Source organism: Rhipicephalus microplus, chromosome X (assembly GCF_043290135.1).
Source record: "Rhipicephalus microplus isolate Deutch F79 chromosome X, USDA_Rmic, whole genome shotgun sequence".
Lineage (NCBI taxonomy): Eukaryota > Metazoa > Arthropoda > Arachnida > Ixodida > Ixodidae > Rhipicephalus > Rhipicephalus microplus.
In genome coordinates, this window is record NC_134710.1 from 25,543,110 (window position 1) to 25,557,924 (window position 14,815).

Genomic DNA, 14,815 nt, shown 5'->3' on the forward strand with positions numbered 1-14,815 from the left:
CAAGGCTTCACATGCGGCCTGCAAGCACTCAGAGTGGCCACCTTAGGATGACTCGACCAAGCTGTCATTTGCACCGGAGTACTTCACGTTCCTGGCTCCTGTAAAGCAAACCACTACAAGAGAGCTGTCTAGTCTAAAAGGGTGAGGGTACCAAGGACGGGGCCAAGGTCGCCATTGCATCAGGAGTTGAAGGAGAGCTGTTCACACGTTACTTGGAAGACGCTGCAGAAACAGCTCTCGTATAAAACTCTGTCCAAGAAGCCAACTTTGTACCAAACTAGGTGCTGAAGGTCACGCCGGAATGGGGTGGGACATCTGTCCCCAAGCGCTTCGTTGTTCAGGAGTTGTTGGATGCACCTATGTGCAGGCTGAACGAGGCGGCGAAGAAAAGTCTGCTTGTCTGTCATATATGAAGCTTCATCAAGCCGTCGCGCGATGTCACGTATTTCGGCCACTGCCTGTAGTGGCAACGTCTCAAAGAGTAGGTCATACTTGCTAACTTCTGATGTGACGCGATGAATGTGGATCTTGATATCGGCTCGATTACAAGACGACAACCAGTTCCGCATCCATCACGTCACGCAAGAAGTTCGCAAGTACGAGCTACTTTTTGACGCGTTGCTGCTACAGGCAATGACCGAGATACGCGACATGCTCGCGCGATTGCTTAATGAAGCTCCGTATAGGACAGACAAGCAGACTTTTTTTCGCCGCCTCGTTCAGCCTGTGCATCGACGAATTCAACACCTCCTGAACAACGAAGCGCTTGGAGACAGACGTCCCACCCAATTTCTACGTCACGTGCAGTACATAGATGGGCACCAGGTAGGCTTTTCGGACACAGCTGTACTACGTGAGCTGTTTCTGCAGCGTCTTCCAACTAAAATGCGGATGGCCCACGTCTCAACTACTGATGCACTGGAAACGTTGGCCTCGTCCTTCGCACCCCCACCTTTTTTGACTTGGCAGTTACCTTTGTGGTGGTTCGCTTGACCGGAGGCAGGAACTGGAAGTTATCCAGCACAAATGACAGCCTGGTAGAGTCGTCCCGGCGAGGCCACTTCGAGTGCTTGAAGGCCGCCTGTAAAGCCTTGAAGTTGGTGTACCGGTCAGTGGAGCTGCCTGCCGACGATGTGCCACAGCGTTGATAAACGTGTGACAAATGCTGTTATCGTAGCAGTTGTGTAGTTCGCGAAAGGATGCGTATTCCGGTGGGGGGGGGGGGGGGCAGTGTACTAGGCTCATGGCTTTGCGTATAGCAACGGGGCCTTGTGTTAGGATTCACTTTCTCAGCAGTTGCTTCTGTCCCTTCTAGCGTCTCATTCGACACGTTAATGTAGCAGCGTCCTCCGTTGAAGCACCAGTGATGGCGCTGGAGCAGGCCAACCGAATGGGTTTTTGCCGGGCTTCGACAGCAGTGGGTTACTGGTGAAGCACCACTGCCACGGTTTTATCTCGGTGTTGTGACCATTGGTAGACGTGGGTGCCATTGAAAGCTTGGTAGGCTCGGCTGCCACCTTACCTGCGCTGTCGCGTTCACTTGGCTTCATGAGCCCCATGAGTTATGAGCAGCATGTCGGTCTTAGTCTGAGATTAGGCAGCTGAATCAACTACCCAAGAACTTTACGCTTCGCTGGGATGCATTTCTACTAAGCTTGCCACGCTGGATTCTTGCGCTTCTCCATGAAAGGTTGTGCTCGTAGCTCGTGTCACCAATAACTGCAGCACTCTGAAGCACGGTCTAGGAAGACTCTAAGATGTTTAATCCCGCTGCTACTCAATTCATTGAGCTACTTTTTTTTCCTCTAAAGCAGAACCACACACAATAAGGCGCCCTTATCGTGTCCAGCGGGCGAAGCATGCTAGGTCTTGAAGCCACTGCCACCTCCACCGATGTGGCACGACCAGCACCAATTGATGGGCTCCTCTTTAGCCGCGTACTGGGGGGTCGAGAGTTTGCACTGAGGTTCCCACTGCTCGAAGAGGCTGAGCTGCGGTAGATCCTGGCCACCAACGGCGTTGCTCGGTGAGTGGCCGTCGTCGTGAGGAACACACTGCTGCTGGAAGCAGCCTTCAGAGAGCACGGAAACGCGTGCGCCCGCAAGACGAGAGTGACATCCTGACCACGTTTCACTTCAGGTAATTAGCTGACGCCCGGGAGCACGTAGAACTGCTGCGATAGTTTCCTCGTCGTGCTCTGTCTTGGTCAACATGGCATCCGACATGAGTTTTCTACCGGGTTCCTGGCTTCTGCCCTTCTTGCCCTTGCCGAAAAGGAACATCAGCTGGTAAGTGTTCTTGTCGTCACCGCTGCTACCACCGATCCCGAACGACAAGCTTCTCTTGAAGGGCTCCTCTTTAGGGGCGTCCAGGCCAAGGGCTTTATCAGAAGTTCCCGGTGCTCGAAGAGGCCCAGCTGTGGGAAATACTGTTCACCAAAGTCGGTGCTCGCCGATGAACCGGCGTTCACGTTGCGAGTCTACTTGATGCGCATTTTTGTGCCATAAAGGCTTGGTGCATCGACTGCGGTTCAGCATCGGACACGGGAAACAGCCGCATCGAGTATCGGAGGGGAGAAGAGCCAGAAGTGATGACACCAACCCGGAGCAATCGAGATAGCGTCCATAGTAGTGATGTTTCTCGCGGCAGGCGGCAGAGGCGCGGCAACGTTCTGGGACCTGCCCTTCAGAATAAGTGAGTTGTGGGCGGCCAATGTTGCGCAGCGGCGCGAGAACACAGTGCGCAAGGCACGAGAGGCGCTGGCGAAAGCCCGCGACTTCTTAAAAGGGACGATGACGACGACGACACTCCTTGCTCCTTCCTGCAATAATTTTTCAGTCCTAGATGGCCACGATTTCACACACCACAAATCATATTTGTACAACACTTACTGAACCCGCTGAATGTACTGAGCCGTCTACTTCTGCCTTGAACGTGGCACCGTGTGGCCGGCGCTCGGCGGAGCACCTCTCCTGGATTAGGGTAAACGTCACAGAACTCCTACCCGGACGCTTCAGAAATTATCGCGCAAGCGCAATGACAGCTGTAAGCGGGCCCTGCGCCACGTCGTATGCTATCGAGTGTGGCGACTCGACCTAATTGCGCCTGCTTTGCGGTGAAGCAAGCATCGCTCTTTGTATGTGCGCACGCAAATTTTGAAGCTGGCGCGGTTCTCGAGAAGCGAAGCAGCTGTGCCTTTTTTGCTAGCGATCGTGCAAGTAAACCTTTCCCCATACACAATTCCGTTCACAGTTGCAAGAGGACGGTTCGTCATCGCAGATATAGCACTTTGCAAATTTTCTCTCCGGCATAAATCTACAATGTGTCGCCTTTCGTCTTCCGGCACTTTTGGCATCGTCCTTCAGTTGGGAGGCAATTCTGGAATTAAATACTACCGACCATATGCAGCTCTTTCATCAGGCAACGATAAAAAAGAAAAATTTGACTGCGCTATGAATTGAAGGTTCACAAAAAATTTACCGCAGCGGGCTAACGTTTCGAGCCAAGAAAGATATGTAACGAAACGCGGGCCTTCCATCGCCCACAGACAAAAAATGACGGGAAGCTTTATTCGATCGGCACCTGCTCAGAGCAGTATGGATTTGTCATGGGCGCTTCTTTGGTGCACAGATTTTTCCATAGAGTGCGACTGAAAACTTGTTTAGAACGTTTCTTGATTTATCGGCATGAACGGCACAATGAAGCACGGCTACAATTGAGCAGTACATAAGGGCGACATATTGGCTGGTTAAAGTCGGTAGCACATGAAATCAGTGCTATTGGTAACACATAAATGCTATATTATCCGTTCTCTATGATTAGCCGACTGGTCACATCCTTTTGTTTACAGGTAAGTAGCTAATGAAAATTTTCGAACATTGCAATATGTTATGTCAGGTTTTGCAGAATATATTCGCTACCAATCTTACGGTGCCCAACATTGAGCTGATCAAAAACATTCGTGTGAGCTGCGAAAACATTCTTTTTGTTCCGCTGAACCGCTTAGTCGTGGCAGTGCCAGCATGGCTTGAAAGTTTTGCTCATGTATGGAGCGAGATTTACTATTTCTACGATCAATTGCACAAAAGGCACAGTCTCTTCTCTTCTCGAGAACCATGTCAGCTTCTCAATTGGCGTGCGCACATAGCAAGAACGATGCTTGCTTCAACGCAAAGCAGGCGCAATTTGATCGAGCCGCCACGTTATAGCACACGACGCCTACAGCCAGCGATGTTCCGTACAAGAATGAATTATTCCCATTCAGAGACATGAAAATTCCCTATTTCGGGGATTTTCCCCTGCAAACGTTGACGCAATTCCCAGCATACTTCCCAGCACAACAGTACCAACATCCGCCCCTATCCAGGCACACACATACTAAAATTACACGTGCCTGACGTACTGGCGACTTTTGAAATCATGATTAGCCCCTCCACTGCCGCACAACGAAAGCATAAACTTATTATTTCATACACTGTTAGTACACTGCAAATTGTGGGCTTCAAGCCTAACAGCAGTAGTGATCTAGAAATCGCTCCATATAAATATTAGAAACAAATCTCAAGGGCTATGCTTGCGTGGTGCATGCGTCAGAACCGATTACACAGATGAAGGCACACTGTAACTGCTATATATCGGCCTTCATAGGAGAATTTAACCATTCCTGAAATTCCCTGCAATATCACAAAGGTTCCTTTGGCTCAAAATGACAGGAAAGAATCGCCCAAAAAAGCGAAAATTCCCTGCACCGAACATAACTGCCTACAGCTGTCATATGCACGGGGGTGTAGCTCAGTGGTAGAGCGTTCGCTTTTGCCATCGACCATACCATGCTGAATGCGCCGGTTCTCGTCCGATCACTGAAGCTAAGCAGCATTGGGCTCGGTCAGTACTTGTGAGGGAGACCACCTGGGAACACCGAGTGCTGATAGCATCTTCTTTACCTCACTGTGGTGGTCTAGTAGCTAAGGTACTCGGCTGCTGACCCACAGGTCGCGGGATCGAATCCCGGCTGTGGCGGCTGCATTTCCATTGGAGGCGGAAATGTTGTAGGCCCGTGTGGTCAGATTTGGGTGCACGGTAAAGAACCCCAGGTAGTCGAAATTTATGGAGCCCTCCACTACGGTGTCTCTCATATTCATATGGTGGTTTCGGGACGTTAAACCCCACATATTAATCAACAGCTGTTATTGCGCTTGCGTGCTAGTTTCTGAAACGTCCGGGAAGAGCGCTCCGCGGAGCGTCGGCCTTTTACATCAGCCAAAATACCGCCATCCTCTTCTCTTCGCCGCCACGTGCAGCCGGTGTGCTTCGCCACAGAAATGGTCCAACTCTCTCGGTTCGCCAGTTTCTTTCGGCCCCCCAAGTTCGGCGCGATGGCGGGCGATTCTTTTATTGAGATAGCAATTATATGGACACTCTCTGCTAGATATCGCTGTCGGCGTCGGCGTCGATGTCATGCACCGTATATATATATACGCATTCATATATTCGAAAACGCAAGAAAGAAAAAAATTAGAAAAACACTCCGGCGCACGGAGTTGAACGTGTGACCTCCACGTCGCGAATGCGATGCGTTTACCACTGAGCCACAAAGAGGTATACCTCCTTCAGAGCTCAAACGGCCAGCTATATATATATCTTACACTTACCACATTTAGCACGCATCTCGGGGGGGAGGGGGGCAAAGCAATTGTGTTTTCAGTATTACTTATTTATTTTTATTTACAGAATACTGCGGTCGAAAGACCAAGCAGGGAGGCATAATAAAAAGGGATTCACAATGTAACTTAAATAAAAAGAAATTTTAAGCATTAAAAACATGTTCAGGCAGTAGAACACAGGATAACATTTGAACAGAGTTAAATGGCAGCAAGAAATTGAAAATTGCAACCGGAGAATGCAAATCAGATACAACGTGAGACAGTCTGAGATCTTGAGTTGTACGGTTAAAAACGGAAAGATACATAGTTATCGAAGTCAGAATTTTCATTATCACAGAATGCTTCAGAAGGTAACGCATTCAAATCATTGATCGTCCGAGGAAAGAACGAGTTCATGAAAAGATTAGTACGTGCGAAGTAAGGTTCAAGAGTGTAACTGTGAGTATGTCGAGTTTGGCTTGAGGTTCGATTTCTTATATAAGTTACTGGACAAATGTTAAATTTACGAAAATAAAGTGAGTGTAGAAATTTCAGCCGGGCAACAGCTCTTCGGTATTATAAAGTAGAGATATCATTAATGACCATAATTGTTGTTGGCGAGTCATTTCTGTGGTAGGCATCAAAGATAAAGCGAACCGCCTTCAGCTGCACCATCTCAAGCTTCTTAACATCTTTCTTTATATGTGGGTTCCAAACGACACTAGCATAATCTAACTTTGGTCCTATAAAAGCATTGCAGGCCAACATTAACATTATCAGCAAGATGGCGCAATGAGCGCGTGGCGGTACTCATTTCTCACGCGTACTTTGGCCCGCGGAGAGGAGGGGAGTGGACGATCTCTCGCGAGCCCTTATCTCCCGGTCGGGACGATCATACGTCTTGGCTGGCGTTGGGCTTACACTGGAACGATTGTTGTAGTTACGGTGCGCACAAAGGTCACGGCATTCGTTGCACAACCTTTGTTTGCGCAAAGGGCGCGCTTTTTAGACACAGTGAACAACTGTGACGCTTATTCTTATCGCGTTCATCTGCACCTGTGAGTGCGTTTTGTGCGTCATTTGTGCGTGAGAAATGCGGGGCACGTTTCAATCTGCTTGCCATTCTGCGCGTGACCTTCCCATTCATTGCTGTCGCGTTCGTCGCTTCGCCTTTGCGGCAAAGCTGTGACTTTTTTGTAGCATCAGAAAAGCATCAAGGAATTTTATACACCACGAGTCGTTTGCACACTGAACCGCAGGCTTGTTGAGCCATCAAAAAATGTCCAGGTGCTTTGCTTTAGGAAGCAGCAACTGACGAGAAACGGGCAAAACATCATTGCTTTTTTTTTTTTTGCTAAACATTTTTGCTATTTCCAGGGTAAATAAAAAATGACGCCAAGCGTCGGGCTATGTGGCTGTGCAGAATGTGGCGGGAAAAGTTCACTCCCCCAGCTGATATCCGTATTTGTGAAGCAAGCACACTATTTAGAATTGGCAAGTGTTGTTTCGTGATATGATTGCGTTTGCCCGGCGCTAGAGAAGCGTGTTTCGCGTGGTTGCCGTGGAGGTTCATGTGCAATAACATTGATAATTGATATGTGAGGTTTAGCGTCCCAAAACCACCATAAGATTATGAGAGACGCCGTAGTGAAGGGCTCCGGAAATTTCGACCACCGGGGGTTCTTTAACGTGTACCCAAATCTGAGCACACGGGCCTACAACATTTCCGCCTCCATCGGAAATGCAGCCGCTGCAGCCGTGATTTGATCCCGCGACCTGCGGGTAAGCGGCTGAGTACCTTAGCCACTAGACCACCGCGGCGGTTCCAAGTCGAATGCTCTCGCGATATATTCCCAAGGGATATACATGAGGTCAACAAGAAAAAAACGACCTCCGATAAAGAAAGATGACATCGCAGAGTCGCCATGAACGACAGCATGCAGCTCACCAACACTGCAGCAGTCCGGCATGAAGAATATTTGGTGGGGCCGTTTTTATTTTTTTATATTTGCTCTACTACTGGAATTCCCGAACTGTAACGGGTGAGTTCGCAAGGTGCATTCATTGGGAGTGAAATTCGAGGCTCAAATGAATAGTGTGATGTGTGCCATCAAACTTGTGGTAAACATACACTGTAGTTCTAGTGGTAGTTCTTTTTGCCCAGTGAAGCACTTAAGTAACGAGTATGCCTATGAAACAAAAGTGAAACTTTAAGGTTTTTTTTGTTAGGCGAATATTACTGAGAACTAACATGCTATGCCTATGTATTTCGTCGCTCACTTCGTAAATAGGTATCTCTTAGAGGTGTGATCCTCAATATTTAATCAAGATGGATGTTTTCTTTCTTCATTCTTTATTCATACATAACCCCGCTTTGCCCAGAGGCATTACAGCAGGAGGGTTACAAACATGAAAAAAAAACGCGTCTTCATTGTTACTGCACACTTGCTCAGACAACAGACCATTCCACTCATTAATGGTTTTCACAAAAAAAAAACGAACTCGCGTCCTGGCCCGGTATGCCCTTTGTGTATATATATGATCTATACGTTCAGATATGCACTCTGGCTGCTTTAGGTGTGTCTCTGAATTCCTCTTTTATTATTAAATATCTGATATAGCAACTTCAAACATTATTTTTACGTCGTGATGGAAGTGTCTTCCAGTTTATTTCTTTTTTTCATTTCGGTACAACTGTGATTTCTTTCATACCAACTCAAGACAAACCTGGCTGTATGCTCTGTTTTAAATTTTTTCTAACTTATTATCAAGCCTACTTATGACGGGTCCCAAAGAGTACAAGCATAAGTTCTAAAAGTGGTATAATACAGGTGAAGTAAAAGCCCCATTCCTAAGCTGATAATCTGCACATCTACAATTCCTTTGAATATAGTTCAATGCAACCGCAGCCTTAGCAACAACATGATTCACATGCGCATTCTAGGAGCAATCGTGTGACAATAATACACCCAAATATTTGTACCTACATTATCTATCTGAAATGTTTCTTCTTAAATAATAGTTAGATATAATTATTTTCTTCTTTGAAAAACACACAAGGACTCACTTGTTAGCGTTTAAATTCATTTGCCACTTAAGACACCACTGATGGATACGCTCAAGTCCAGCCTGTAATTCATTGACGTCATGTTCATTTTGAATTTTTCTGTAAATAACGCAATCATCTGCAAATAGCCAATACTGGAGCCTATGCATACAATAATGTCATTAATAAAAATAATAAATAACAGAGGCCCCAACACGGAACCCTGGGGGACACCTGATGTGACCCCCAGAAAATTCAATTTAGTGCCATTTAAAACAACACAATGGCGGCGTTGAAACAAGTAATTTTCAATTTAATTCAGAATTTTTTGCTTATATTTAGCACTCGTAATTTTTCAAGAAGAAGAGAATGGGAAACGGTGTCAAAGGCATTGCTGTAATTGAGATATATGCAGTCTGTTTGCCCACCCAAGTCAATTGCTGAGGCTAGGTCGTTAAAAAAATCAAGAAGCTGCTCTCGTACATGAAAAGCCTTTACGAAAACCGTGTTCTTTGTTAATAAATCGTGATCTAATAAATACATCATTATATCCTTGTATATTACTTGTTCAATAATCTTGCAGGATATTGATGTAGGTGAAATAAGCCTATAATTCGTGACGTCTTTCTTGGAACTTCCTTTGCGAATTGGGAGTACATTTGCTACTTTCCAATCTTGTGGCAACCGAGAAGTACATAACAATTTTTCAAAAATTAAATAAAGGTAAATGGAAATTGGATGAGCACACTGTTGTCAGTTCATCATCTGCGTTTCTTAAATTGACCAGCGTATCAAAATGAAGATGATAGTTAGTGCGTTTACCGCATGTAGTCTTCAATCGATCGAGCTGGACGACTACGATTATGCTGTCTGTCAAAAGCATTAGAAAATTTTTTACCAGTCTTGAAGAAATTACATCTGACATATTAACGAAGTAAAACCAGGTCCGGTATAATCAGCGGTTTCCTTTTGTGCGATTATATTCCGTTCAGCATCAGAATATGCACAACTGAGACAACTTGCGCAGCACGAAAGTTAATAGCATGCATTATCACAAAATTGTTGCTTTGTTCATACCCAGAGATCATATTATGGTTTCTTTATTATCCCTCATCTTACCTTTCATCACTGGTTCACGTAGCCGCTCCCGCACTGTCAAATCGATTGGCTACTCAGCGGAGTGGACATAAGGAAATAATAAATTTGATAAAAAGATCCTTGCATGTATAATACAGGCTTCTGAACTCCAAGGTATTGATATGACGATGTTATAAACATGCTCCAATCTCAAATTAGTTTTACCCTCTCTGTGGAAGTTTAGACCGTAGGCGTGCGCACAGGGGAAGGGGGGCTTATTCACCTGAGAGGGTTGACGCAGTAGTTGGCCCATACATCGACTTAGTACGAGGGGGGAGGTCCCAACAAACTCCCTTCCCCCCTCCAAAATGGAGAACCCTGCGGCACGCCTATGGTTATGACAATTTCAGTGGACAAACACCGCAGTTTAAATATACGATGAGCGCAGACAAAAAGAGTGTCCTTAAAGCATAACCCGGGCCCCGGCGTACTACTCTGGAAACTCTAATTCAGCCATGTTGTCCAACGCGCCAATTTGACAGTTCTGATTGGCCCGGGCTACGGCCTCTTTGATAGACCTAAATTGCGGTCATTACAGTATTTGTCAATGCGATAGAATCTCGGTGTTCATAATAGTACCGCCGATGAAATATTGATTAGACGTGAATAAAAGTGTTGGATTCACCGGCCTCACACAAGGTGGAGGCATGGACTGGTGCAATTGTGTCACTCAGCTGCAACTTTAGAAGAAAAGTTACACCATCTCCCACTAAAGAAAAAAGGCGTGGTAATGCGAAGCAGCGCATGTGTTCATTTGTGTTTCGATTTATTGCTTACATTTGTATGTGTTCGTGTATGTTTCATTTGTGTGCGGAGTTGTGCATATGTTGCGTACCACTTATGTTACCCCCACACATTTATGTGTATTACCGCGTGTGTGCCGCAAAGCGAACGCTCAGCGCTTTTAAGAGAGAGCAACGGTGCGAGCGAGCGCAACATTATATACGAGTGCACAGCTGTGGCGGAGAAAGAAACGGGAGCGGAGAAACCAAGCGCAAAGAGAGGGTCCTCGGTAACCGTCCTCCCCCTCCCCACTGCCTATGTGCCAACTCACCCCCTCTCGTCAGCTGAGCGCGAGAGAGTCCTCGCACCTCCTCGCGCTCACGCAATGAGAGGGAGGAGAGTTGGTGCATGCTCTGTAAGGTGGCCACGTCTTGCTATGACAGGAATTTATTGCGGATTGAGCTCCGCAATAAATTGCTTCACATACAAAAAAGGCTGAACGCTGAGTAAAATGTCAGCCCTGGAAGCAACATTGATGCGAAATACTACTCAACCAAAAGAATTTTTTTTAATAAGCGCACGTACACCTCCGGTCTGCTCTTTAAAGGAGCACTGACATAAAATTTACTCATGTCAAGATTTTTGCGTCAACGAGTAGTTATCGACCTCCTAGTAGCGATTCGCGATCTAAAGCGCACCTGAGTGACGAGTAATATTGTATAATATATCCGCTATCGAACTTAGTTCAAAATGGGTGAAAAGCCCGCCAAATTTTAGTGCTTTCTAGTGCTGGCAGCGCTGCCTCGTGGTCATCTTGAGGCCGCTGCAGCGCTGATACCGCTTTCACGAAAAATAGTGACGTCACCCTGGCGTTTCGTCTTCTAGGAGCGCACGTACAGTCCAGCTGTGCTTGTGAAGACGTAGACGTGCTTTTCATTTCATTTTTATTTCCTTAAAGACCTCCGAGAGGGTATTACGTAAGGGGTGGGTAACATAGAATCGATAGCTTTGTCACGATGATCAATGTGAAGTTACATTTGAAATATGCATGAAGCTTGATAGAGAGGTGATTGTGGTGATATCGTGGGAAAGGCCATTCCAGTCTTTTGCTGTCGCCACTGTCACCAACATCGTCGTCCTCGCCGTCAACATCGGCAAGTGATTGTGACAACGATGTCTCGCCGCGATTGGCGACGACGCTTCCTTAACAAGCTCCGCGTTAAATGCAATGTATTTATCAGTCCCAGACGTATTGTCGGAGAGGAACAGCAACTGCGAACCTCGACAGCTTCGCTCACCATTTGGCGAGCGAATCGCTGCTTTCTGCTGCAGCAGGGCACATGGTAGGAATAGCCCTGGCCTCGAGAAGAGGCCTCGTAGTGCTAGTGAAACTCAACTGGTTCGCCAACACAGGATTTACCCTGTAGCAGCTCGCCGCAAAGTGAAGGGAGCAAATACGGCTGTTCTTCACAGACCTCCAGTACCTCTGTCTAACGGCGCGTACAAAGTCAACCCACTGGCTGCGTTGAGGTTAATGGCTTCTAAAGCCATGAAACGTCACGCACTTTCTGCTTTTTCCGCGCCTCGATGTGCAGGTTCTCAATGCGCAGTGGTTCCCCGTCATTCTGGCACGTATTGTAGCTCTGAATGATCGTACTCACACGCAGTGAAGCACAACGCAAATCAGTCGATGCGACACAATGAATCGCACGCACGCTTCAACACAGCAAGGAGAGCCAGAGCATGGCTAGGAGTCGGCTTCAAACAAACTCAGAGATCATCGACGTCATCGTTACTAGAGTATCGTCAACCAGGATGGTATTTGTGGAATGTATCACACCTAACACATAACTAGCGTCGATGTCGCAAGGCAGTCTATTTTTTGTTTTTTCCCCCTTAGCTTTTCTACGCTGTTTGACGTCGAAATAAAATAATTTTAACTCGACGGACGCCATTCAAATTTGGTCAAGAAGACCTATGCATACCAAGTGATCGAATGATGGGCACATTTTGATCATGAAATTTGATGTCAGTGCTCTTTTAATGTGTTTCAATTCAAAGCTCCTTTTACTGAATCTTTCTGCATAGAAGCAGCGGAAGTATCGTCTGACTAGTGAACTCGTCCAGTGTGATTTTGTTTTAAATATTGTGTATTTAGACCACTGTAGACTCGCAGTTATCCTATATCACATGAATATTGCGTCGCAGCAAAAGGCATAAGTCTCGCGTCATGTTCTTGCACACGCAGAAAAACATATTGGTAGTCGCATGATATGCTGCGTGCCACCATGCCATCGGGTAACGAAAGCGTTGTGTCTTTTCCAATATCTGAGCAGAGCGCTAAAGAATTTCGCACTGGTTTTGTGCTTCATGAGGTTATGTGATTCATGAGATGACACTATCGCGACGATTTCTCCTCGTATACTTGTTATCGTCCGTTTAAAAACTGATATTTCCGGGTATACACGTTTACGAGCGAAGACGTAACTACATATTTATACTGATTGCAAAACACGTACACGTTATTAGGCTGATTCGTATACTATTCGCCAAGGTCGCCGAGCGCGTGCTGGCACTTCATCAGCGTCATAGACAAAAACAGTGTGTTCATGACAAAAGCGCACTCTTGCAGCTTCGTCATGATGAGCCTACTGGCGCATGCGGCACTATAAAGGCTTTAGCAGAATTGGTTCTGCAGGAAATGCAAAACACCTCGACCAATTCGTTCAGCAAGAGCGGGGCGCCGTGCAGGGGTATACCTGTGTGCACTCTGAGGTGGCCCACGAGCTCTCCGCTGTTGAGAAAGGGGATGCCACAGTAGGCGCACTGGAGGTGCTTGACCGGACGGAACGCCGACTTGGGCGACGGAGCCAGGCCCGTGGTCGGACTGCAGCAAGTGTCAGGTGGCCGCGGCGCCTCCTCCTCCACGCTGCTTCTGTGGGGATGCGGATCCACGTGGCCGTGCAGGTCAACGGCTGACGCGAAGGGCCTCCAGAAGACCACGTCCTCCGCGGAGTCGCACTGCCCGAGGACAGTGGAGCCGTGCGTGGGGCCCCCTCCTTCCATGGACAGTGCGCACCGTCCCATCGACGCCGAGTGATGTGCCGCGAGCGGCAACCCCTTCCCAGAATATGCTTTATAAAGGCTTATTTTGAGGTGAGCTGCCAAGCCCACAAGCACCGATAGTTTCTCTCTCTCTTTTAACGAGCGCTTCCAGACTCGATAAGAGAACAATCAGAGAGACGCTGGCTATCTCGCAGCTCGAGTGGCATACCCGCGTAAAACAAGAGGCCTCGCTGTCGCTCCTCCGCTGACAGCTGCAGGTGTTTTCTCTATTGTCTCTTCAGTGGCGCTCGTATCGGCATCGAACTGATTGACAGGTCGTGGTCACAAAAGGAATGATATTGCCTGTCAAATGTCGACCGCTTCCTGGTGGCATGCCTGAGGAAAATTATCGCCGTGGCCATGGATGCACACCTTCCACGTGTATGCGTATAGAATTTTCCCGAAATGGATCATTTCGCCAACTGGCTGCGCGTATGCGGCGTGGTTGGTGAGCTGTGGTTTCAAGAAATGTTACCAGGTACCACGGAATCAGTTGGCGTGTGTTGACGGCGCGGAAAGTGCCAGCACTGTTTACTGTCGAGACGAGTTTTTGAGTCGCTACGGGCTAAATCCACGACAATAGCAAGATGAGCTTGTTACGCAGCGTAATAAATGTACACACCGTAAATATTAGGGATGTCGAAACGGCCGCGACGAGCAACCACCAGTGTGTTTCTTATTTTTCGTCGAATTCTCAGCGGCAATGCGCTACATTTAGCGACCAATCGACATGCGGTGTCCTTAAGGTTCATGAAAGGCTCGCGGCCGCGCGTAACTCTTTAAAAAAAAAAGCCGCAGAACTGAAGAATATACTGAGAACAACCATCAGAAGCGCACAATAGAGGTATGTTGCCATATAGTGTACTGGTCCCGATACCACGCTTCGCGGAGACGTCAAAAATTATTTCATGCCGACCTTTCTCGGCAAGATTTCACCAAGCAGTTTTCTTATCCGCTTTCAAAAATCTGCATGTGCCCAACTTGCTGCATATATCCATATACGCACATACTTGGAAGAGCACTAATCACATCTGTTGACTGTGCGTTTATGGCTGGGTTCACATGGTACCTGCAAAGAGTAATGCTCTACCACACTTACCCTTGTTCTTACCCCCTATGGGTTGAACCAGTTCTGGTTTTGCCGTATGTACGCTCCAAGTCT

At 47.1% G+C, this 14,815-nt stretch overlaps 1 protein-coding gene, 1 long non-coding RNA gene and 1 pseudogene across 2 annotated transcripts in view; 2 read left to right on the forward strand and 1 right to left on the reverse strand.

Moving 5' to 3' along the window:
* Positions 1-13,715, reverse strand: part of LOC119175736 (uncharacterized) — a 21,450-nt gene extending 7,735 nt beyond the window's left edge. The window contains exon 1 of the mRNA XM_037426687.2: positions 13,308-13,715. Coding sequence (XP_037282584.2) covers positions 13,308-13,635 — 328 coding nt within the window. The 5' untranslated portion in view covers positions 13,636-13,715. The remainder of the gene's footprint in view (positions 1-13,307) is intronic.
* LOC142777507 (uncharacterized) overlaps positions 1-14,815 on the forward strand; it is a 112,125-nt gene that overhangs the window by 53,678 nt on the left and 43,632 nt on the right. The window lies entirely within an intron of this gene.
* Positions 4,815-4,933, forward strand: LOC119177436 (5S ribosomal RNA; annotated as a pseudogene).